The 23,517-nt window shown below is 47.7% G+C and overlaps 2 protein-coding genes across 7 annotated transcripts in view; one reads left to right on the top strand and one right to left on the bottom strand.

The window, feature by feature from the left end:
- Positions 1 to 16,923, bottom strand: Itpa (inosine triphosphatase (nucleoside triphosphate pyrophosphatase)). 3 transcript variants are annotated; one of them, XM_017315731.2, is made up of 9 exons: positions 16,566 to 16,923; positions 13,680 to 14,064; positions 10,157 to 10,214; positions 9,995 to 10,059; positions 9,482 to 9,555; positions 7,345 to 7,376; positions 5,871 to 5,986; positions 2,204 to 2,280; positions 1 to 642 (listed from the first exon to the last, which is right to left on the bottom strand). In XM_017315731.2, the coding sequence occupies exons 2-9, from the start codon at positions 13,743 to 13,745 to the stop codon at positions 534 to 536; spliced, it is 597 nt and encodes a 198-aa protein (XP_017171220.1). In that variant the 5' UTR covers positions 13,746 to 14,064; positions 16,566 to 16,923; the 3' UTR covers positions 1 to 533. The 3 variants fall into 3 exon arrangements, with proteins under 3 accessions (XP_017171220.1, NP_080198.2, NP_001349577.1); NM_025922.3 differs by lacking the exon at positions 16,566 to 16,923 and having other exon boundaries at positions 13,680 to 13,813; NM_001362648.1 differs by lacking the exons at positions 9,482 to 9,555; positions 16,566 to 16,923 and having other exon boundaries at positions 13,680 to 13,813.
- Positions 16,924 to 16,960: 37 nt separating this feature from the next.
- Positions 16,961 to 23,517, top strand: part of Ddrgk1 (DDRGK domain containing 1) — a 10,622-nt gene continuing 4,065 nt past the window's right edge. For 3 of the 4 annotated variants that reach the window (XR_001783204.2, XM_006500390.4, XM_006500391.4), the window contains exons 1-6: positions 16,961 to 17,140; positions 18,061 to 18,267; positions 19,426 to 19,538; positions 19,777 to 19,878; positions 22,904 to 23,026; positions 23,277 to 23,315. Coding sequence is in view for 3 of the 4 variants with exons in the window: in XM_006500390.4 (XP_006500453.1) it covers positions 17,050 to 17,140; positions 18,061 to 18,267; positions 19,426 to 19,538; positions 19,777 to 19,878; positions 22,904 to 23,026; positions 23,277 to 23,315 (675 nt within the window). In the remaining variant the exon portion in view is untranslated. The remainder of the gene's footprint in view (positions 17,141 to 18,060; positions 18,268 to 19,425; positions 19,539 to 19,776; positions 19,879 to 22,903; positions 23,027 to 23,276; positions 23,316 to 23,517) is intronic. The other variant, NM_029832.2, reaches the window with a different exon arrangement.

Here is a 23,517-nt window from a genome sequence, read left to right as displayed (position 1 = left end):
TCAAAACAGACACACCATTTATTTTGGAAAGTCTTCTAGAATTTACATTTGCTATATTCTAAAACCAAAAGTTGTGTGTTTCTTTGCCAAACCTTCAACCATATAAGAACAAACAACCAAAATTTTCCCAGGATCCCAGAGCCAGAGGCTACAAGAACAACTTTTTGTTGTTGTTGTTGTTTTGGTTTCTTTGTTTTGTTTTTGAGACAAGGTCTCACTATGTAGCTCTGGCTATCCAGGAATTCACTATGTAAACCAGGCTGGCCCTGAGCTCACAAAGATCTGTTTGCCTCTGCCTCCCAAATTCTGGGATTAAAAGTGTGCGCTACCATGCCTGGTCAAAGGAAACTCTTGAATCCAAGGGACAAGAGTTTAGTATCAACTGGCTCAGAGTTCCCCTATGCAGAGCCAACTGCTCTTCCAAGAACTGGCTCCTGATGCTGCCTGGATCTCCTGGCAGAGGGGAACCCAGAGAAAGCCTCACAGGAGTGCCTGCCTCCTAGGGAGTTCTGCACTAGCCCCTACCCATGGCGCTAGTGGTCACCAGCCCCAGCAGCCACACTAAAGTACTCCTGTAGCTTGTGCAGGGCCCGGAACCGATGAGAAATGGTGTTCTTCTCAGACTTTGGCATCTCTGCATACCTAACAGGAAAGAGAAGCAGCTCAGAAAACAGGGAACCCAGGTATTGGGGGACAGGCACCCAACTGTCTCCCTGGAACACAAATCTTTTTTTTTTTTAATCCAAATTTTTTTCATTTATCCTTCTGTCATATATTACATCCCAAGTTTTCCCTCTCTCCTCTCCTCCCAGTCCCTCATCCACCCCCAAATCCACTCTTCCTTCAGGCCTCCCAGGGATATTACCCAAACATGGTATATCATGTTTCAGTAAGATGAGGCATATCCCCTTATACTAAGGTTGGTCGAGGCAACCCAGTAGGAGGAAAAAGGTCCCAGGAGCAGGCATCAGAGTCAGAGACAACCCCACCCCCACTGTTAGGGATCTCACAGGAACATCAAGCTATCCAACCATAACATATACCGAGACCTAGCTCAGACCCATACAGAACCTAGGTTAGGCTTCAGTTATGTGAGCCCCATAAACCCTGGCTAGTTGATTCTGTGTTTTTCCTTGTGGTGTTCCTGTCCCCTCTGGCTCCTACAATCAGTCCTTCCTCCCCCTCTGCCCTGCATAGGAAGAAGCCCAAATCTTAATGAATCTATTTGTGGGGGTGGGGATGGGTCCCCCTGAAGGTAAAAACTATATCCAGAACCCGTGAACAGACAAAGGGCAGACAGACACCATGTTTGAGCCCAAGCAAATGGCCGTTCACCAGGAGAAAGTTAGGAAAGCAGGCAGTGGGCACCAGCTTAGCAGCCCGTTAAATCAGACAGTTCTAAATTCAAAGGAACGGGCTTTGAGAGAAGCCGAAACAGCTCTGCTGTGTCCTTCTTAAGGAAGCTGGGGACAAGAATGAGGTAAGTGTTTATGGGAGGCAATGGAGCCTGACAGCTCCAACCGCAGCCTCAGAGCACCGTGAAGACACTGCTGCAGAGGAGAGAGGTCACATCCTGCCTTCAGGCTTCAGAACTAGCTACATGTGGCTAAGTTAATGACAACTGAATAAACTGGGCTGCAGAGATGCTCAGTGATCATGATGGCTCAAATTGGTTCACAACAGCTATAACACCAGTCCCTGGGACCCAACAGTGCCTTCTGACCTCCGGCCAGTATACACATCTGGTGTACAGACATGCACACAGGCAAAACACCCATGAACATAGAATCCTGGTCCTGTTATGGCTATGGACAAATATGTCTAAGTAAGAGGGTGCAGTGAATGTGAAGTGGTAAGAACATGTTCTACTGTATGGGTTTCAAGTGTCTACCTGGAGCTACAAAGGTGTGCATTCTCCCAGCCCAGATGGAGCTAGTGTCATCATAAAACACAAGGTTTATACATCTTGATAGGCAGGGCGGGAGAATGATAGTCAACCAGCCACGACACGGGAACTGGGAGCTGAACCTAGAATACCTGTGCCGCCCTGCCATGGACTAGGTAACCTGGGTTCCTCGTCTCCACTCCAGCAGACATGGCTTCAGCTGGAAGAGGTGCCTGCCTCACCCATATCCACGTGACCGCACACGGGCAAAGTACCCACCCAAGCCTATGAACCACAGAAGAAATCTGGGCTTCTTACGTTTGCTCATATCCATCAGGCTGAAAGCAGGGATCCCAGCCAAAGTCCCGGCTGCCTCGTGGCATCACAATCTGTCCCTGAAAGAGGGAGGACAAGAGTGTAACTGGAGATGTGGTAGACTAGAGTCAGTTTCTCTAGTCACAGTGCCTATAAATCTGTTAAGACGCCAGTACAGTGTGGAGCGGTAACTTGGCGAGATGGGGCGAGCCTGTAATCAAAGCACTCGGGGAAGCTGAAGCAGGAGGATGGCTAAGTTACCAGGCCAGTCAGGACTTCAAAGCCAGATCCTGTCTTTAAAAAAACAGAAAAAGCCAGGCGTGATGGCATACACCTATAATCCAAGCACTCAGGAGGCAGACAGACCTCTGCAAGTTCGAGGCCAGCCTGGTCCACAGAGTGAGTCTAGGACAGCTAGGACTACAGAGGTAGGTGGCCTTTCTGAGTCCAAGGTTAGCCTGGTTTACACGGTGAGAATGTGCAAACAAAGAACCAATGCTACAGAATGGACAACAATCAGGTGGTCCCCTGGTCTCCAGACATCTTCTTGTGTGCTCTCATATTCAAGGAAAGGCTACAGAGCAGGTTTGTGAAGAGGAGCTCTGCATGTGAGTACTGCCCATCAGTACTCAACACTGGGATAACCCTCTGAGGTTACAGATTATCAAAAGGAGAACCAACTTTGAAAATCTGACAGAAAACATGCGGTCTGGCACGATGGCTCAGCAGGTTAACGGTGTTTGCTGCTTTCACTCCCTAGATCCAACCAACTCCCAAAAGTCAACCTCTGACCTCCACACATGCAACATGGCATGCCTGCCACACAGACACACACTACATACACACAATAACAAAAAAAACTTTCAGAAAATCTGCTAACAGGAAGGTAAGGGTCCTGAACTCTGTACGGTATTTCTCAAAACAGAAGCGAGCTGAGGAGGTAGCTGGGAGGCACAGTGCTTGCCTAGCTGCATAAGACCTATGATTTCACACCTGGGAAGTAGAGACCCCCAAGTTCTAGGCTATCCTCAGCACTAAGGCTGTGAATAGCTACGGGTGACTGCCTATAATAAAGTCCTTACACCTGCAAATGAGCTCCTGGGAGGCAGCAGCACACAGAAGGGCAAGGAGACCTCAAGGCCAGCAGGGCACACCGTGCACACCTGTAATCCTAACATTCGGGGACAGACAGACAGATCTCTGAGAATTCAAGGCCAGCCTAGTCTATAGAGCAAGTTCCAGGCCTGCCAGCACTATACAGGGAGACTGTTGGAGGAGGGGGCGGGGCACACAAACTCAAACATGAAAATGTCACAAAGATGACAAACCAGTGGCATGAAATGCCAATTTAACAAGTAAAAGTCTGGCCTGGATCAGGGGTGAAGTTCAGGGTGGAGCACTAGGTTAGCTGAGATGAGACCCCAGCAGTAGCAGCACCCCTACTATCTCAGACAAAACAAGACAAACTAACCTAGAGCATGGGTGGCCTGCTTCTGAATCCCAGGCCCTGGGCTGAGGCAGGGGTACACAAGTTCAAAGCCAGCCTGGGCTGCATGGTGAATCTGTGACCAGCATGGGCAGCAGCAAGACTGTTTCAAAACAAAAACCAGCCAAAACGGTCGGGAACATAGCTCAATGGTAGAGGGTGTGCCTACCATGTAGAGTATCTGGCTTCATATCCCAGCACCTGGTAGGTCTGGGGGAGGAGAGAGGACACAGGACAGTGACAAGGGAGGTTATAAATAATGGAGATTAAGCCCATAAATAAGTGCCAAGTTACACAGTGACAACAGGAAATGATGCTTTCGCTAGTGGAAGCTATGTGACTGAAGTCCCTGAGCCTTACCTACACTTGTCAACGTTCTCAGCCCGAGGTCACAGGACACCCAGACTCCCCTCCTGTAACAGATGCTATAGGCAAACAGCTATCACAAGGACAATGCTGCTCATGAGCCACTGTGAACAACGTGTCTCAAGCACACCAAAGACAATGAGCGAGAACAGAACGAGGACAGGAAGTCAAGGCCATGTGGAGGAGTGGAGGAGTCGGGAGCTGGTTAAGCAGCCACGGCTGGAACAGAGATCAGAAGGGACCGCACTGGCTGCTCTTGCAGAGAGCCTAGGTTTGATTTTCAGTACCCGCAGGACAGTTTCCAAACCTCCCTAAGTGTAGTTCCAGGGAATCAAAGTTCTTCCTGGCTTCCATGGGCACCAAGTTACACATGTGGTGAACAGATCAAAATATCCATATGCAAAACATAAAAACCAATAATAGTAAAGTAGACAAACTCTTAGAAGTGTTACGTAAAATGGTGACTGTTAGGTGAGGAAGGAAAGAGATTTATTCATTGGGTACTTTCAGACCTGTAAGACAAAAACATTCTGCAGACCCAGTATTTACTACTACTGCAAATGCATTTAATACTACTGTACAAATCACTGAACAATAGTTAGGATGGATTTGTCAGGGCTGCAGAGATGACTCAGTGGTTAAGAGCACTTGCTGCCCTTCTAAAGAGCAGAGTTCAGTTCCCAGAACCATCTGACAGCTCACATTATCTGTAACTCCAGCTCCCAGGGATGTGCTGCCTCTGGCCTCCTTGGGCACCTACACTCACGTGCACATAACCATAAGCAGACACACACACAAACAGTTAAAAGACAAAAGATTGCTTTGTGTTCTGTGTGCTTTCTTTTGTTAATACTATCCAGAATTTTCACCCAACAGTAACATAAAGTGTCTATACAGCCCCAACTGGGAAACTAGGTTTTATCTGGGCTGAAGGGACACAGAGCAAACTGGAAGGCAGATGGGGCACTGGCCTGACTAGGTACTGGTGGTCTGGTGAACCCCAGGAAAACCTAAGGTTTGACAGGCAACACTGGGGTTGCTGAACGGCTGAAGTGAAGAACTGAAACTCTGGGCTGGAGAAGACGCTCAGTGGGAGAACAGCTGCACAGCACAGAAAGGCTCAGACCTCCTCTTCCAACTCCACAAAACTTTAAAATTCTATGTGATCAAAAAAGTCCAGAAAGAGCCTCGTGGTGGCGGCACACGCCTTTGATCCCAGCACTCTCAGGAGGCGGAGGCGGTGGCAGGCGGGTCTCTGAGTTGAAGGCCAGCCTGGTCTACAGAGTGAGTTCCAGGACATTGAGACCTAATTAATAGAGACCTTGCATCAAAGCCAAAATGGGGGTAGTGGGGAACGAGAGTGTTGCAGAGTGGACAAGATGACATAGAACTAAACCCCCCACTTGGAAGTAAAGGAGTAGGATCTGAAGCCCAAGGTCCACCTCAGCCACACAAGTTCAAGGCCAACCTGAAACCCACGAGACTCTGTCCCAAAACCCTGAGTGGGAAGAAGACTGGCCCTGGCAGAGGAACAAGGTGGTCTCAGCAGCTGGCCTGTAGCTTTGGCTTTAAGAGCAGGTACCTTCTGTTTAAGCATCCGCATCTTATCGGAACCTACAATGGCAAGATCTAAATATATAAGGTTAAGGGTCAAATATGTTTGGGGACTAACATCTTTCTAACTGTGGTGTCTGGGTTTGTCTCACAGCAAGCCGCTAGCTTTAGTGTCTTGTTTTGTTGTTCCTGAAGATCATGAGCCACTTGCTCAAGCCACAGCATCCCGTGGTGACCTGCAGAACTGTTCAGGTGGGTACGCACCGAGGTCTGGCCTCTGAAGAGAAGCACTGGCTGGCTTGGGTCCCCAGTGCTGAGAGCGAATGTGCAGAGTGCATAGGCCGATTTGTCTTCAAAGCCGGCCAGGAGCTGGTGGAGACCTGCAGGCACATAGAGAGGCTCGGTGAATCTATGCTGTCCAGTCCCCACCCTTACCCCAGACACCCAAGGATGTGGACGGATTCTCCAAACTGGATTGTGCTGGGAGGTTGAAAGGCTGCATTCTGGTTCTCAAAGGGGAACTGATGCCTCTCTTCAGGCTCTGACACAAACTAAAATATTTGTTGACATCAAGGTCTCATGTAGCCTAGCTTGGCCTTGAACTCACTTGTAACCCAGGCTTTATTGGAACACAAGACCCTCTGCCACAACCCGGTGACCGCTGGAACTGCAGGTATGCGTCACGGTCATGGCACTTGGATTACACGGCAATAAATCCAGAACTTTATATATGCCAGGCAAGCATTGACAATAGAACTACATCCCAAGCCTCTGTTGCTGGGGCCAGGCTCTCGGGTAGCCTAGACCAGTCTTTAGCTTATGGCTAAGGATGAGCCACAGTTCTGATCCTAGTTACAGCTCCTACGATGCAGCCTTAGAGTACCGTGCCTGGCTCGAATTTTGTTTTAAAAACAATTTCCTGCTTTGTAGCCCGGTCTGAAACTTGAGAGCCTCCCTAGTACAGGCATGTGTCTCCATACTTTGCTAACATAAGACTGTTCCAAAGAACAAAATGGTTTTGTTTGTTTCTAAGAATTTATTTATTTTTATGTATGTGTAAGTGTTTTTGGATATATATATATATATACATATACATACACACACACACACACACACACACACACACACACACACACACACACACACACACACACACATGCATATATATATAAGCATGCACTGGTGCCCACAGAGGCCAGAAGATGCCAGACTGTCTGGAACTAAAGTAAGTTATGGGCAGTTGTAAGCAGCCTTGTAGGTGCTGGGAACTGAACCTAGGTCCTCTGCAAGAGCAACAAGTGCTCTTACCCACTGAGCCATCTCTCCAGCCTGTTTTAGTTTTTTTGTTTTGGGGTTTGTTTGTTTTTTATTTTTGAGATTATAGGATGCACTACCGTGGGACATTTTGGCATATATTCCTGAGTGAGTGAGAAGATATAGACTCCTAGACTGAAGGCAAGGCTAGGCCATGACTGAAGCAAAGAACCACAAGCAGTCATTAATGTCAAGTCCCTTGATAGCCAGCACCAACTAATTCAAAGCTTTTACCACCTATCCCAGCCCTCTACCTCAGTGCTTTCTGGAGCACAGGGAAAGAATGAGCTACTGGCTACCAGTGTGTAAACAGAGAAGAAAGTAGAAGTTGATGGCAGGGCCAAAAGCAACTGATTACTAAGCGGGAGCTACTCCCAGACTCAATCCCAAAAGAGCCCTGAAAAGAAACAACAGGGATACATACCTTCAGGCTTCAGCTTCTGTAGGAACCATTTTCTGCAAAAGAAAGAATGGAGAGTCAGGTACCAAGACCAGAATCCTCCCATCACCTGCTCTGCCCTACACCCAACAGGGATCAGAGCTCCCAGGAGCAAGAGAAATGGAAAGCCATGTCTTGAGTCAAAACTAAGAAAATATCCAAAGACTGGGAGTCTAGCTCAGCAGTACAGAGAAAGAGAAGCAAGGGAAGGGCAGGGGGCTGGAGGGGAGCCAGGGAAACACAAGGAAAGGCAAGAAAAAGAGAGAAATATGAATCTAATTAAGAAAAAGTAGAGCCAGACAAGCAGTACACAGGAAGGAGGCTCAATAAACAAAGGAAGGCAACAGCCTCAGTGGTGACTAGAAAAACATCTAGGCCAAAGCAGGAGGACTACCACACGTTCTGGGCAAGCCTGGGCTACATAGCAACTTTCAGGCCAGACTGGGCTAGAGTGAGGCACACACTCAAGAAAACAAACCAAAGTCAAACCAAGAAGTGGTAACACTTCACACTCCCTAAACTGCAAAATACTAGAGTCACAAATGTTGGTGAGGCTGTGGAGCGTGCAGATGTGTTGTGTGCACTGCAGCTCTGGCAAAACAGGCAGTAAGCAATTTTTATTTTAAGCTTTACTCAGGCCAGGATGTCATATCATCTCTGAAATGGGCAGGTGCCACTTTTCGATTTTACTTACATAACCACATTCTCATAATTAAGGGAAACTCTGTCTCTCTGATTGCTTGCTTGGTTTATCACAGGATCTCATGTAGCCTAGACTGGCCTCGAACTCCTTATGTAGCCCAGGATGACCCAGAACTTTGATCCACTCATCTCTCATCTTGCAAGTGCTAGAATTTTAGGCATGCACAACCATTCCTGCTCACCAGTTAAGTACTACAGGCCTACGGGTTGAACTCAGAGCTTTATTACACAATAAAGGCAAGCACTCTACCAACTGAGTTACATCCTCACCCACCTCTGATATCCTTCTATTACTTTATGTATATCAGTGTTTTGCCTACATATATGTGCATGCATATATAGAAGGCAGGAAAGGATGTTAGAATACTTAGAAAGGGAGCTACAGATGGTTGTGAGCTGTCATGTGGTGATAGAAATTAAACCCAGGTCCTCTATAAGAGCCACCAGTGCTCTTAACAGCTGGACCTGCTCTCCAGCCCCTCGTTAAGATTTACTTATGTGGGGCTGGTGAGATGGCTCAGTGGGTAAGAGCACCCGACTGCTCTTCCGAAGGTCAGGAGTTCAAATCCCAGCAACCACATGGTGGCTCACAACCATCCGTAACGAGATCTGACTCCCTCTTCTGGAGTGTCTGAGGACAGCTACAGTGTACTTACATATAATAAATAAATAAATCTTTAAAAAAAAAAAAAAAAAAAAAGATTTACTTATGTGTATGTACATGTACATATCTATGTGGCCGTATGTGCACACATATGTACAGGTACCTGTGGAGGCCAGCAGGAGGTACTAGGTCCCTTGCAGCTGGAGTTACACGAGTCTGTAAGCTGGATATGGATGCTGGACTCTAAACTCAGTCGTCATGACAACCAACAAGCACTTTTCAAGACTGAGTTCTTTCTCCAGGCCCCTATCGCTTATATTCTTTGAGACAGGGTCTCACTGTGTAGCTCTAACAGCCTTGGGTCTCACTATGCAGACCAGGCTGGCATCAAACTCATAGACAGCTGCCTGTCTCTTGCCTACTAGGTGCTGGGATTAAAGGTGTGTGCCAGTACACCCAGCTCTTTTTCTTTTCTTGTTTTGAAGATTTATGTTATTTTTAATTTTGTGGTGTGTGTGTACAGGTACCCAAGAAAACCAGAAGCATCAGATTCCATGAAGCTGAACTTATAGACAATTGTAAGCTGTCTAATTTAGGGCTAAGAATCACACCTGGGTCCAATGGAAGAGCAGCAAGAACTCTCGAGAACTGGGCCACTTCTCCAGCCCTATCTTTGGGAGTCTCAATCCTTCCTTGGTGCTGATGCCAAGACAGTGAATGGCCCATAATATCAGGTAACTCATCATTTTACTATGCTGGTAGTTTTGCGGATGGGATCCTCCAGGGGTAAAGGTGATCAAGCATAGCAGTACTCACATGTAGGGGCCAGGCAGTCCCCCAAGTGCGTTAAAGCACAGACAGGTATCTTCCACCAGGACAGGGCCCTGCACCTGTAACACACAGACAACCCTGAGTCACTAGGCTGGGGCAGTTATAGGTCCATCAAGGGCCATACAACTCAGCTCTCTGTCTTCTATTTAGAGATCAAAGCATTAGAAAGATAATTTTTGCTCAACAAAGAACAATGAAGTGCTGAAAATCATCTAGGGAGGCTGACTCTCCATAGTGTGCTCCTTCCCAGTTCTGTGCACACAGGGGTGTGGTGTGTGGGTGGCTATGTAGAAGGAAAATGTATGGCTGGAATATATGGATGTAAGACTCAGAAAGGTGAGAGTTGGAACAGAAGAGGCTGTGTTCCAAGTCACCACTGAAGCAGTCTCGCTGGGCAAGCCACAACTATTTTATTCTCTGCCTGTTCCCACAAGGCACAGGCCCCAGGAGCCACAAGAAGACAGGATGAGGGTGGGGGAGTCCACAAAGGCTAAGTACCTGTCGAGCTGCCTCCCGACACTTCTGTATGGAAATCTCATCCGGTTCTCCCTGGTACTCAGGCACTTATCAGGGAAACAGACAGATAGATATACAGAGTCAGGACACAGGAAGACAGACAAATCAAGCCACTTTTAAAAATGTAACAAAACAGAAACATACGGTCAATTTTCTGAGCCTCCAAAGTGCATGGAAAATTATCTCCGAGAATCTGAATGACCTGTTCCAAGATAAAATACACGTGTCACATCATTTGCTAACAATTTCCATTAATTCCCAGCAACTGTGAGGTGCCACCCACTTGTCTCATCAGGTAGCGTCCCCATTAGTCCTCTAAAGCTTATCAAACTGGGCCCATAAGCCACACCTCAGCTTTCAGAGACCGCTGAACTAGCATGCCTTCTCCTTACTCCATCCCTTCCCACCTCCATTTCGTTTTTCCCTTGCCCACCCTTTATCTAGAATACCCTTTCACTTCAGTGCTCTCTACCAAGGCTTAGCCAAAGTAGCCAACAGCAAAGAACCCTGCTCTATGCTTTCACTAACCCCCGTTGACCTTCACCGCTTTCCCCATGGAACAGCAAGCCAGGCTGAAGCAGCAGCTCCCATGCCTGACTGAACTTTTCTTTAACTGTGTAGCACTGGCTGGCCTGGGACTCACCCCTCAGCTCAGTACTAGCATTACAGGAACGAGCCATCCTGCGTAGCTTCCTAGTGACTTTTAACCCTATTAAAATCAGGGACTAGTCAGACATCAATGGGAGGAGAGGGCCTTGGTCCCGTGAAGGCTCGATGCCCCAGTGTAGGGGGCTGCCAGGACAGGAAAGTGGGTGGGTTAGTGAGCAGGGGGTGGGGGGATGGGATAGGGGGCTTTGGGAGGGGAAACCAGGAAAGGGGGTAACATTTGAAATGTAAACAAAGAAAATATGTAATAAAAATTCAAAATAGGGCTGGTGAGATGGCTCAGTGGGTAAGAGCACCCGACTGCTCTTCTGAAGGTCCAGAGTTCAAATCCCAGCAACCACATGGTGGCTCACAACCATCCGTAACAAGATCTGACTCCCTCTTCTGGTGTGTTTGAAGACAGCTACAGTGTACGTACATATAATAATAAGTAAATCTTTAAAAAAAATTCAAGGCCAGCCTGGTCTAAAGAGTGAGTTCCAGGACAGCCAGGACTATACAGAGAAATCCTGTTTCAAAAAAACAACAAAACAACAAAACAACAACAACAACAAATCAGGGGCTAGAGTGGGTGAGCAACCAGGTGTGCAAAGCTATTGTTTTGAAAATTACACCTCAATATAGTTTATTTTTGTGTTTCTGTGGTGTAAGGCATGAACTTTACCACTTTGCCCCTCACCCCAACACACACACACAACTTTTATGAGACCAGCTTTCACTATGTAACTCAAAGTCCTCCTATTTCAGCTTCCAGAATGATAAAATTAGAAACACGTACCACCGAGTCCTGCTCTTTTTGTACATTAGACTATTATTTCTATTTCCATAGGAAGACTGTACGTTCAAGGCCAGCCAAGGCGGTACACCAAGAGCCTATCTTGGAAAGAAAGGAGGGAGGGGGCCATCAAGATGGTGCAGCAGGTAAAAAGCCCTTACTGCATTCACAGGCCTGAAAGCCTGAACTTGTCAAGTAAGCCATGGTGCAAGAAGAGAACCAACTCCTAAAGCCACTCTCTGGCCCCATGCCCCACCCCCAACACATAAACATAATTAAAATACTTTTTTAAGGGCAGGGAGGTGGAAGGAAACTTCTGAGTTGCAGTCAGGAAAGTGCTGCACCTGTCATTCCAAATCCTTGTCCCTAGGCAGGTTAAAGGGAGGGAAGATCAGAAGTTCAAGGCCAACTCAGGTAGAGAGTCCCTTTTTCAAGAGATGGGGGAGGGGAGACATGGGGCTCGAGAGATGGCTCAGTGGTTAAGGACACCTGTTGCCCTTACAGAGAACCCCAATTTGGTTCCTAACACCCACAGGGTGGCTCACAACCATCTGTAACTCCAGTCTCAGCAGATCCAACGCCCTCTCCAGGTCTCCACAGGCACAGACATATATGCAAACTCATAAAGTAAGTTAATTTTTTAACTGGGCATGTTGTGCTGTGGTAGTGACTCAATGGGAAGAGCACTCGCCAACACAAGCACGGTGACCTAAGTTCTGGTCCCTTGCACCACATAAAAGTCTGGGACAGTCGTGCTACCTGTAACCTCAGCCCCGGAGGAGGCAGAGACAGGCGGATTGCTTGAGCTTGCTACCCCACCAAAGAGCACACTCTAGGTTTGAGACTCTGTCACGAGGGAATAAGGAGGAAGATAATCATTGGCTTTAAGTCCTGGGTTAGATCCAAAGTCAGAAGAAAATTAAATAAAGCCTCTGGGTCTTTGTTCTAAAAGCTGTAGCATGTAGAGTTTTGACAAACTTGTCACATTTTTCTTTTGTTAACCTGCCTTTTGTTATACTGTGGTCAGCCATGATTCTTTTTTTTTTTTTTTTAAACCCGAGTCTTTCTACTGCTGACTTTTATCTATAACACAACAGTGTTATTCTCCCAGAAAGTGAAACCTTGTCAGAGCTACCGTGCCAAACCCTACTAAGAAACGCCTGTGAGTGCCTCATGCTTTAGAGAGAGGCAGATGGAGGAGGATATGATGACCACAGCATGGGATTCTGGAAAACACATACTGAGATGTGTTCATTTCAGGAAGCGCTGCCAAGCATACTTTTAGACTAGCTTTATGTCCCAAAGCAAGCAGAATAAAAGGTTCACTATAGCCAGTTTTGGATTATCAGGTTGTCATGAAAAAATGGCAGAAAGAGGAACATTTGCCTGGTGTAACTTGGATTAAAGGTCCCTTTGTCCTCAGTTTAAGAATGCAGTGAATTGGTAGGCAGCATTTCTGCTGCTATGGGTACCTCAAGTTGGCTAGCTTTCAAGCTTTGAGGATTCTTCAGCCTCTCCCTCCCATCTTGAGGAGTTACAGAAGTGTGCTGCTACACACATCTGGCTTTCCCATGTGTCCTGGGGATTGAACTCAGGTCAGTCTTGACTGGCAAGTGCCTTTCCTCATTCATGTCAGCCATGATTCTTATGAGGTATTACACATCTCAGATATGGAAGGGTAGATGGAACTATACTCAATTTGGATCAACATCCCTCCATTACCCCCCCCCCACACACACACACTGCTTTTCAGGAGGGGAGGTGTCTGAACTCAGGTTTAAAATCTAGGGCTTCAGGGGTAATTTATCTTTGTCACACATGTCACTACTCCAGCTCCTATAGCCTGCTGACTTTACCAGCTCATCTAAAAAACTCGTGAGGTGGAGCATGCGTGCAGCCCCAGAATTCGGAAGCCAGGAGGGTCAAGAGAATAAAGTCAGTTCTGGCTACACAACAGGGTCAGACTAGCCTGGACTACACGAGTCATTATCTCCAAAATAATGATTATATATATAAAAAAAAAATTCCTCTGACCCTCAAGGCGCCACACTCCACGGCGGTCTCTCCCCAAGCCCAGACCTTCAACACAGCCAGGGGCAAACCCCACACTCCCCGAGGCTACAACTCGTAGCCTCGTTTCCCGCCTTCTCTCCCGTGCATCCCTGGTGAAAGCCCAGCAGCCCAATCACCACCCGCCTCCGAGACAGTCTCCACACCCCACAACACCTCCTCCAGCTTCTTGGCGTTTCCCGTCACAAACACGATCTTCTTCCCGACCAAAGACGCAGCCATTGCAAGCGAGGGTTACGGTCCAGAATGCCCAGTAACCCTTTGCCGGGAAGGTACTTCCGGCCGGAGGCGGAAGTAGGTAGCTCGGTTTCCGGCCCTATCGGATGCCTGAAGCTTGCCTCCGGCTACTGCTGCCAACATCCGGGAGGTGGCAGCCGCGGCAGATGAGCATCCCGCAGCCTGTGTCTGAGGCGCTTGGGACGCGCTGAGGGGTGGAGAGGTCTATCAGCGCGCAGATCCTCTGCTAAGCAACTCCGGGGAGCCAAGAACCCGCGCCCTGACGGGTGTCGGCTGTGGTGGCGCCCCTCCGGCACCTCCAACTCTGTTGAGAAAGACTATCTTTTAGACAAGGGCTGTAAGCCTGGGAGTCTATCCGAACCTCACTGCGAACTTAAGACAGCATAACCAAGCAGTCTTTTACGTGTTAGGCTTGATAGCTAGTGTTTCGACTCCTTTTTTCTTGCCCAGCTAACCCTATCCCTTCTCTATTCCGTCACCTCAGCCTTTGCATTGGGAACACACCAAGGAAGATGAGTGACCCTCTTAGCCCTACCCTGTGAGTGCATGAGCCCCTTCAAGAAGAGGGTGTCGCATTCCCTGAAACTGGAGTTACAAGTGCTTTTGAGCTGCCTGGTGTGGATGTTGGGAACTGAGCCTAGGTTCTCTGAAAGTTGTAAGCTCAAGCTGGAGAGATGGCCAAGCGGTTAAGTACATGACTGCTCTTCCAGAGTTAGTTGTGTTCCCAGCACCACATGGTGGTTTTCAGTTGTCTGTAACTCCAGTTCCTGGGAATGCATTGCCCTCTTCTGGTTTCTGAAGGCACTAGGCATATATAATGCAGCGCACATACGAGCAGCTAAACACTCATACATATAAAAAACATCTTAAAAAAAAAAAAAAGCCGAGCATGGTGGCGCACGCCTTTAATCCCAGCACTCGGGAGGCAGAGGCAGGTGGATTTCTGAGTTCGAGGTCAGCCTGGTCTACAAAGTGAGTTCCAGGACAGCCAGGGCTATACAGAGAAACCCTGTCTCGAAAAACAAAAAACAAAACAAAAGTACAGGGTGCTAGCTGGAAGTGTGGCCATTTATAATCCCAGCACTGAGATTAAAGCAGGAAGATCATGAATTAAAGGCTAGCCTGGGCTATATATGGTGTCAGGGATGTAGCTTGATGGTAGAACATTTGCATAGCATGACCAAGGTCCTGGGTTTGGCCCCCAGAATCACACACACAAACAATAGAATCCTAATCAAGCCTGGCTGTTTAGCTTAATGTTATTAACCTTGTACAGCCTTGGGTATTGTTATATAGATGCAACTTACTTAAGGGGCTTATGGGACTTAGGCAAGCACTGTACCACTGAGCCACATACCCAGCCCACTAATGAGTTTTTCTTAAACTCTAGAGCTGTCCTCACAGAGTAGCCAAAGCTATGTTCTCCTCAAATCTTTGCTCGTGACCTTAATATTGCGTGTTACACAATTCAGAAGCTTTGCTGTATACAGTGTCTTTGGAGACAGATCATAGTGTCCTCTTCACTGCCCCTCGATGGTGTTATTTTTTGAGGACCTGTGGTTCATTAGAGTTGGCTGGGAAAGGCTGGGCTGAGTAACATGGCCCTTCCTGCATGTCACTTGTCTCTCTCTTTCATGAAGTTAAAGGGAATCCTCAGAAAAGTGGAGAAGTAGAGGTTTTTAAAGCAAAGGTTAGAGAGAGAGAGAGAGAGAGAGAGAGAGAAGCTGAGGCATTTAACATCCAAGAAGTCACAAACACACACAAATATATATATATATATATATATATATATATATATATGTATATATATATATATAGAGAGAGAGAGAGAGAGAGAGAACAGGTACTAGATTTTATATATATATATAATCACATATAAGCATATATATTACATATATAGGCCAGGTAATTAATATACATATATATATATATATATATATCACATATAAAATAACATTTGTTAAGAAGCCAGCCAGGTGTGGTGGCACACGCCTTTAATCCCAGCACTTGGGAGGCAGAGGCAGGTGGATTTCTGAGTTCGAGGTCAGCCTGGTCTACAGAGTGAGTTCCAGGACAGCCAGGGCTACACAGAGAAACCCTGTCTCGGAAAAAAAATAATAATAATTCAGGAGCCAGGCAGGTCTGTGGTGCCACATGCCTTTAATTATAACCAAGGAAGAGGCAAGCAGATCCCTCTAAGTTTGTGGCCAGCCTTGTGTACATATTGAGTTCTAGGCCAGGCAGGGCCATATAATGAGAGCTCAAAGAACTAAAACAAAACAACCCATCCTCAAAAGATGGAGGAGCGTCTGGACATCAGGGTGCACACCTGTACTCCCATATAATCCAGGCACTTATGAGGCAGAAGCAAAGGATCAGTTTAAAGTCACCATCTACTATACACCAAGTCCAAGGCCAGCCTAGGCTACCAGATACCCTGTCTCAGAACAAAACCAAACAACTAAAGGTGGGGGGCAGCTGCGATAAAATTCCAGCAAAGCCTCAACCTTCAGCCGAACATGGATCTAAATCTCCAAATATACGGAAAGAACGTAGGTGCTAGAGATAAAGCTTACCGTAACAGCGCTTGCCTGACGCCTGGAAGGCCTTAGGTTTATCAACATTGAGAAACAAATTACAAAACATTCCACATTTACAGAAAGTAATACAATGGATGCCTAACTTGCAGTATTAATAAGATATTCGTACACACGTTGCATTTTTCAGTGCTCCAAATTAAACTAAGGGCCTTGGCCATGAGTGCTCTACTACTAATCTACAACCCCAGCTTAGTCCCCTACTTACTCGCCCCACTATTTTCTTCCTTTTTCTTTCTTTTTTTCTTAAACACTTATTTGACGTGTATGAGTGTTTCGCAGGTATGCATATCTGTGTATAACCTGCGTGCCTGACACTCGAGAGGGTCTGAAGAGGGTTTTGGGTCCCCTGGAATTGAAGTAATAGAAGGTTGTAAGCCACTATGTGGGTGCTGCGAACTGAACCCTGGCCCACTGGAAGAGCAGTCAGCGTCATTAAATGCAGACGACCTCCATGTTGCCATATAGCCAGAGACGACCTTGAAATGTTGGTCTCCGAGTCTCCACTTCCCGAGCACTGGGATGGCAAGCAAATGTGGCATCAGGGACTCTTCAGTTAACTGAGGCCCAGGTCAAGCCCAGGGTGGGGGCGGAGCTCAGCGAGCGGCTGGGCAGGGCGGACGGTAGTGGGCGGGGCCTGGCGATCCGGATCCCGCAGGCGCGCTGGCTGCGCTGCCCGGCTGTCTGTCGTCATGGTGGGGCCCTGGGTGTATCTGGTGGCGGCAGTTTTGCTCATCGGCCTGATCCTCTTCCTGACTCGCAGCCGGGGTCGGGCGGCAGCAGGTAGGAGGTGCCGCCGTCCCAGGGCTGGAGGAATCCGTTTTTCAGAGTTCCTGGGCTTTGGTAGGCCCTCGACTCGTGCGCATGCACTGACGAGCTTTCCTGTGCTTACGAGGAGCTTGTGCGCTGGCCCGAGCTTTGCGCACGCGCCTTAGGACACACTCGGAATTAGCGCGGAGCCCAGAGCTGGGGATGCAACCTAGGAACCAAGCCTGCCTTTCTACTCTGCACCAATAGGAGAGGCTGCCGGTTTTCTAATCCTGCCCAGTGTGTTCCGCTTACTAGGAGTAGGAGGGCTAAGCAGCCTTAGGAAACTGAATGCATCTCCCGCCAAAGAGGGCACCCATGCTGCTTTGCCTCGCCTCCACCAGGGTTAGAAGTGGCCTGGCACTGACAACCTGACAGTCCCCCTTACTAACATTTCACGTAAGTGTAGGAGTTTCTATATATCTCTCTGATGCCTGACCCCATAAGCCACCTCAGAGCACCTCTGTGTCCCACGGGCAGAAGAGACAGAAGCTGAGGTAAAGCTGATTGCCAACAAGTCTTCCAGGGAGGGACGATTCAGCCTCGACTGTGACATGTAGTCTCTGGTTGGCGTACCCTATAAAATCATAACATAGCAAGAAGTAAATGTAATCTTGCAGCGGGCATGGAGCGAGATCTGTAAACCTCAGGGTGAGAGTATCCTCACAGGTCGCCTGTTCAAGATGAAGATATCAAAGGAGGTAGGAAATGAGAAGTGAGCATCAGGCCAAAGTGTGCGTACAAAAAAGGCCTTGACAAACCTAAGTTGGGACTTGGTGCTGTGGGCAGCAATAGTCTGAGGTGGTTCAGCAGGGGGATGAGACTCCCAAGATCCTGTGCTTCACTCTCTTGAAGATGGGCTGCTTGACAGTGTTATGATTCCTCCCTCCCAAAAGCTGACGGAGAACCACTGCACAATGAGGAAGAGAGGGCAGGAGCAGGCCAGGTAGGCCGCTCTTTGCCCCAGGAGTCTGAAGAACAGAGAACTGGAAGCAGACCCCGGCGTCGGAGGGACTTGGGCAGCCGTCTACAGGCCCAGCGTCGAGCCCAGCGAGTGGCCTGGGAAGACGGGGATGAGAATGTGGGTCAAACTGTTATTCCAGGTAAGAGGGCCCAGCCTGGGGGAGGGCTGGATTAAAGGCGTTCGGAAGTCTCCCAAGCTAGAGACACACAAGGAGCATGAAGCCAGTGGAGGAAGGACATTTAGTGGTAGGACTGGAGTCTTGGGCCTGGGCTTTGGTCCTTGAAGTCAGCATTTCTTAACTCAATCCCTGTTCTATTGGGCGTCACTTCCTTCATCTTGGTTCAGTGCAATTAGCTGTAACCCTAGAATAAGTGCTTAGAAATAGAGACATTTCAGCTGATATTTACATCCACACAGCAGACACTTGGAGTCTTACAAAATCCGCATGGTTGTGGGAAAGAATGTGTCTTCTCTAGTACTTGAAGTCTGGCTTGGTAGGAAGAAGAGAATTTAGGGGAAATTGGGCTTTGGCTTTGACTCCTTGGGATTATTAGCCCCTTTGTCTTAAAAAGAGACCTTCAGTGGGTATGTGTGCATGCTTATAACTCCTGCACTCAGAAAACAGAGGCAGGAGCATGGGAAGTTTCAGGCCAGCCATGCTTATATAGCCGTTTCAAAAGCAGCACCCAGCCGCAACAAAGAGACCCTCTCTTCACCGTCCGTCCTGTCTCAGATTTGGGTCCTATACTCTGAGGCCCAGGCATCAGCGTATCAGTTATTTTCAGCTGGCCCTGGAGTAGTCCTGAGGTTAGGGTTATTTTTTTCTGTCTGGCTCTGTTACGATAAAGCATCCTTTATTTTAAAGATAAAGCTCCTTTGGGAGGTTGTAGGTAAGGTTGAAGGAGTCTGAGACACTCATCAGTTCCTGACTAGAACATACAGGACGTTGGATTTATGCAGGAATAAACTTCCTTGGAGGTTTGGCACAGAGACAGAAATTAGGGACTTCTGCAGGTACATATGAGTCTCAAACATTCAGGTATTGACATCTTACAGCTGTGCAGTATCTAAGTCTCCTTTGTCCCTGTGTGTGGCCTTCCACCACCACCACCACCCCCCAAGTACATAATGTGTTTGTTCTTACACTGGTATGTGTATGCACATATATGGTAGATGCTTCTGGAAAGCAGAGGTAGGTAGAAACCACCCCTACCCTATCCCTTAAAGAAAGTCACAAGGGGCGGGGGTGAGTCTTCTCTGTCTAGGACTCAGATTGTCTTTGTCTGATCATACTCAGCCCAGGAGGAAGAAGGCATTGAGAAGCCAGCAGAAGTTCACCCAACAGGGAAAATTGGAGCCAAGAAACTACGGAAGCTAGAGGAAAAACAGGCTCGAAAGGCTCAGCGAGAGGCAAGCAAGAGGTTGGGGAATAGCTCCAAGGGGTAGGAAAAGAACCAATCTCTAGTTCCCATGACAGACTGCCCTTGGGGTTCCTTTTACGCTCTGCTGGTGTTTGCTGTCTCCCTGGCTTTGTGGCCTGCAGTCTTAGCCCTTGTCCTGGCCCAGGCAGTGGCTTTCTTTGGCCTCTGTGGGGGGTGAGAAAACTAGCTAGAGGAAGAGGAAATGTGCTATAGAAATCTCTCTCTAGGCAGAGGAGGCTGAACGTGAAGAACGGAAACGCCTAGAGTCCCAACGTGAGGCCGAATGGAAGAAGGAAGAGGAACGGCTTCGCCTGAAGGAAGAACAGAAGGTAAGATTGACCCTGGACCCTGTTGCCTGGCCCATTAGTATCTAACCTTGCTCCCAAATGTCTCCATCCTACAGGATAGGCCATGGTACTGGGTATGGTGGTGACTCCTACCTATAATCCCACTCCTACCTATAATCACTTGAGAAGCTGAGGCAGGAGGACAACCTGGACTAACTAGCTAACTCCTGTCTTCAAAACTAAGGATTGACCATGGACCCAGCACAAGGGCCTGCCTCAGAACATCACCTGCCGAAAGAGCATGGCTTTGACCTGAGAGTCTCTTTCACACACACACCCCCTCAATTTTATGTGTATGGGGTGGGGGGTTGAAAAAAGGAGCTGGGTATGATGGTACAGGGTTTTTATACTTTGGGAGTCAGAGACAGGCCAATCTCTTAAGTTCCAGGATGGCCAGGGCTATGTAGAGAGATCCTGTCTCCAAAAAACCAAAACAAAGCCTTTTACGTGTATGGGTATTTTGCTTGCATGTATGTCTGTACACTGTGAATATCCCTGGTGCCTATAGAGGCCAGAAGACTGGAATTACAAATAGCTGTGAGCCACCATTGGGTTCCAGATTGGAACCCAGGTCCTCTAGAAGAGCGACCAATGCTCTTAAGTGCTGAGCTCCTTCCAGCCCAGAGCTGGGGATTCTTGTGAGCATGAGCTACGGGTACCCAGACATTTGAACAGGGTCAGAGTGTCTGGAACTGAGAAAGCAACGAGGAACAAAGTCGATAGAGAAGTCCAGCAGTCCCGGACCCTGAGGACCCTGAGATTGTCCGCAGTCTTAGGAGACAGTGAATGCGTTCGGGCCTAGCATAGGAGAACTGGAGCCACCATTGAAAGATGATTAATGAATTCTTATTTGCCAGATTATTCTAGAACCTGGTTTCTAAGAAAGGGGAAAGTGCAAACCTGTAGTATGCATAAAGCACAAGGGCGTCTGGTTGGCTTGTTCCAGAACTCTGTATGTCTGGAGGAAGCCTGGCCATGCACACTGTAGGAATGTCAGTGAAGGGCATGACAGAGAAAGTTCTTCACCTTTGAGTAACGGTCATGCCTAATATACCTCCTTTGTTCTGGCTTTCTCCCTGTTTTAGTTTTTCATGTATTGGTATATTTCTCACAAGAATAATAGCACATCCTTAAATTAAGTGGCACACTTTATTCACATGCCTGGCTTAGATAGGAATTGAACCCAGAACTTGGTAGGCAAAAATCCTACTAACTGAGCTTCATGCATCCCCACTGGCCCTAATATTTTATTTAATTTTATTTTATGTATATGGGTGCTTTATCTGCAAATAAGCTCAGAGGCCTGAAGAGGACATCAGATCCCCCTCAACTGTAGTTAGAGACTGTTGTGAGCTCCCATGTGGACACTGGGAGTTGAACCCAGGTCCTCTGGAAGAGCAGTCAGTGCTTCTAACCATCCATCTCTCCAGCCCCGGTATTTTTGTTTTGCAGGGCCATATTTAACACACTATGTTTGGTCACTTGTTTTGTCTTCTTAGGCCTCCGTGGGGGTTGATTGTCAGGGTTTCCTTGTTTATCATCTTACTAGCTTTGAAGGATATTGGAAAACTAATCTGTAAAATGTATCTTGATTTGGATTGGCTAGTTTTTATTTTTATTTTCCTTTGTCTTTTAGATTAAAAAAAAAAAATAGGGGCCATCATATGGGTGCTGACAACCAAACTGGGTTCTCTGCAAGAGCAGCCAGTGCTCTTAACTGCTGAGCCATCTTTCCAGCCCTGAGATTTGTTTGTTTATTTGTTTGTTTATTATCGTTTGTTTTTGTTTTGTTTTAGATAGGGTTTCTTTGTACAGTATATAGCCTTGGCTGTCCTGGAACTTGCTTTATAGATGAGGCTAGTCTCAAACTCAAGAGGTCAAGCTCAAGAGATCCTCCTGCCTCTGCCTCTGCCTCCCAAGTGCAGGGACTAAAGGACCACCACACCCTGTTCTAAATTTTATTTTGAATTAATTTGTTTTTTTTTTGTTGTTTTGTTTTTTGTGGGGTGTTTTGTTTTGAGAGAGGGTCTTACTATGTAAAAATAGATCTAAAACTCTCTGTAGCCCAGGCTGGCCTTGAACTTGTACTTTGCTTACCCTGCATTTGGAGTCCTGGGATGACGTAATCTGGAGTTATGCTGGGGTTTGCTTGTTCTTGTTGTTGTCGTCGTTTTCTTTGTTTGGTTTTCTTTATCCCCAGGACTGAGTATTGAACACAGCCTGTGTATTCCAGGGAAGTGCTCCACTTTTGAACTATTGCTGTATGCTTTTACTATTTTTCTCCATCTCCTCATACTTGTGTGGAAATAAGTCACTGTTCTGCCACAGTTAGGAAGCAGAGAGATGGTCAGTGGGTAAGGGCTCACTGCTCTATGGGAGGACCAGAGTTTGGATCCCAGCGCCCTTACCAAGTAGCACACAAACACTGGCAACCCCAGCTTGAGATCTGGTACCGACTTTTGGCCTCCATGGGAGAGGGAGGTGAGCAGAGAGACTGCCTGAGCGGGGGCGAGGCAATCTTCTGATCTGCCGTTTTGGTCTGGGCTGCCACGGGAAGGGGGACCTTCCCGCATCAAGCAAGGCAGTCAGAACAGTTCTTTAGTGAGACTCTCTTCTCAGGTGATTCAGAAGCCAGACTACAGTGAGCTGGCTGTGTGCGTGGCTGGTAGGAAACAGTGGGCTGACTATGTGCCAGCCGGTAGGGTATAGAATCTGCTGCTTGTTCAGACCTAGACATGACCAGGAAGAAGTTGCGGCAAGGTTTTCAAGATTTTTTTTCCTAAGTAAATCTCCTGAGCAAGAGGACAGGGGAAGGGTCCGGGCAGCGTGGCCTGGGCAATGATAGGGCGGATGAGGAGAGCCTCTGCCTGTTGGTTAGCTTGAGACCAAAGGGTGAAAGTCTTGAAGAAGCACCGTCTCTGGAGTGCATAAGCTTGTATCCTGCAGACAGGAACAGATGTGAGTGGGCAGCTGCCCCAAATACCTGCCTCTTCCTCTGTGTCCACAGGAGGAGGAAGAGAGGAAGGCTCAGGAGGAGCAGGCCCGGCGGGAGCACGAGGAGTACCTGAAACTGAAGGAGGCCTTCGTGGTAGAAGAAGAAGGTGTTAGCGAAACCATGACTGAGGAGCAGGTGGGCCCATCACTCCTGGGAGATCTGTGCCATGAGGGTAGTGTGTGTTAAGTCCGAGGCCGTCCACACCACCTTAGACACTTGGGACTGTGTACTGAGAAGCGAGTCGAGTGCCAGTAAGTGTAGGTCCTTACCTCTTATGAAAGCAGGTGATGGGGTGGGAACAGAAGACAGGCTGCAGGCGGGCAGCATGCGGGGGTGAGCAGGCCTCCAACCAGGGGTGGCACTCACTGCTTTCTCTGCCCTTCAGTCTCACAGCTTCCTGACAGAATTCATCAATTACATCAAGGTAAGAGGCTCAGAGAATTCTGATATCTTTTCCTGCAGGTGAGTATGCGTGCGTCTATGTATATTTTGTATATGTTCTCAGGACCAAGCAGGTGTGTCTATCTCATTCAATGTTGGGTCATGGGCATGGGGTCCAGAAGGGTTGGCTGCTGGTTCTTGGCCAGGAAAGTTCCTTTTCTTCAGACCTGGAAGGTAGAGAAGGA

Source organism: Mus musculus, chromosome 2 (assembly GCF_000001635.26).
Source record: "Mus musculus strain C57BL/6J chromosome 2, GRCm38.p6 C57BL/6J".
Classification (NCBI taxonomy): Eukaryota; Metazoa; Chordata; class Mammalia; order Rodentia; family Muridae; genus Mus; species Mus musculus.
The sequence above is the reverse complement of the archived record's forward strand: the minus strand, read 5'-3'. Positions and strand labels throughout refer to the sequence as shown.

Excerpts from the sequence above, each read along its gene's own strand:
- Itpa (XM_017315731.2), bottom strand. The coding sequence starts at position 13,745 with ATGGCTGCGTCTTTGGTCGGGAAGAAGATCGTGTTTGTGACGGGAAAC. Across the intron at positions 10,060-10,156 it reads GGAGGCTCAGAAAATTGACC|TGCCTGAGTACCAGGGAGAA; the intron begins GTATGTTTCTGT and ends TTCCCTGATAAG. Across the intron at positions 9,556-9,994 it reads GTCGGGAGGCAGCTCGACAG|GTGCAGGGCCCTGTCCTGGT; the intron begins GTACTTAGCCTT and ends TGTGTGTTACAG.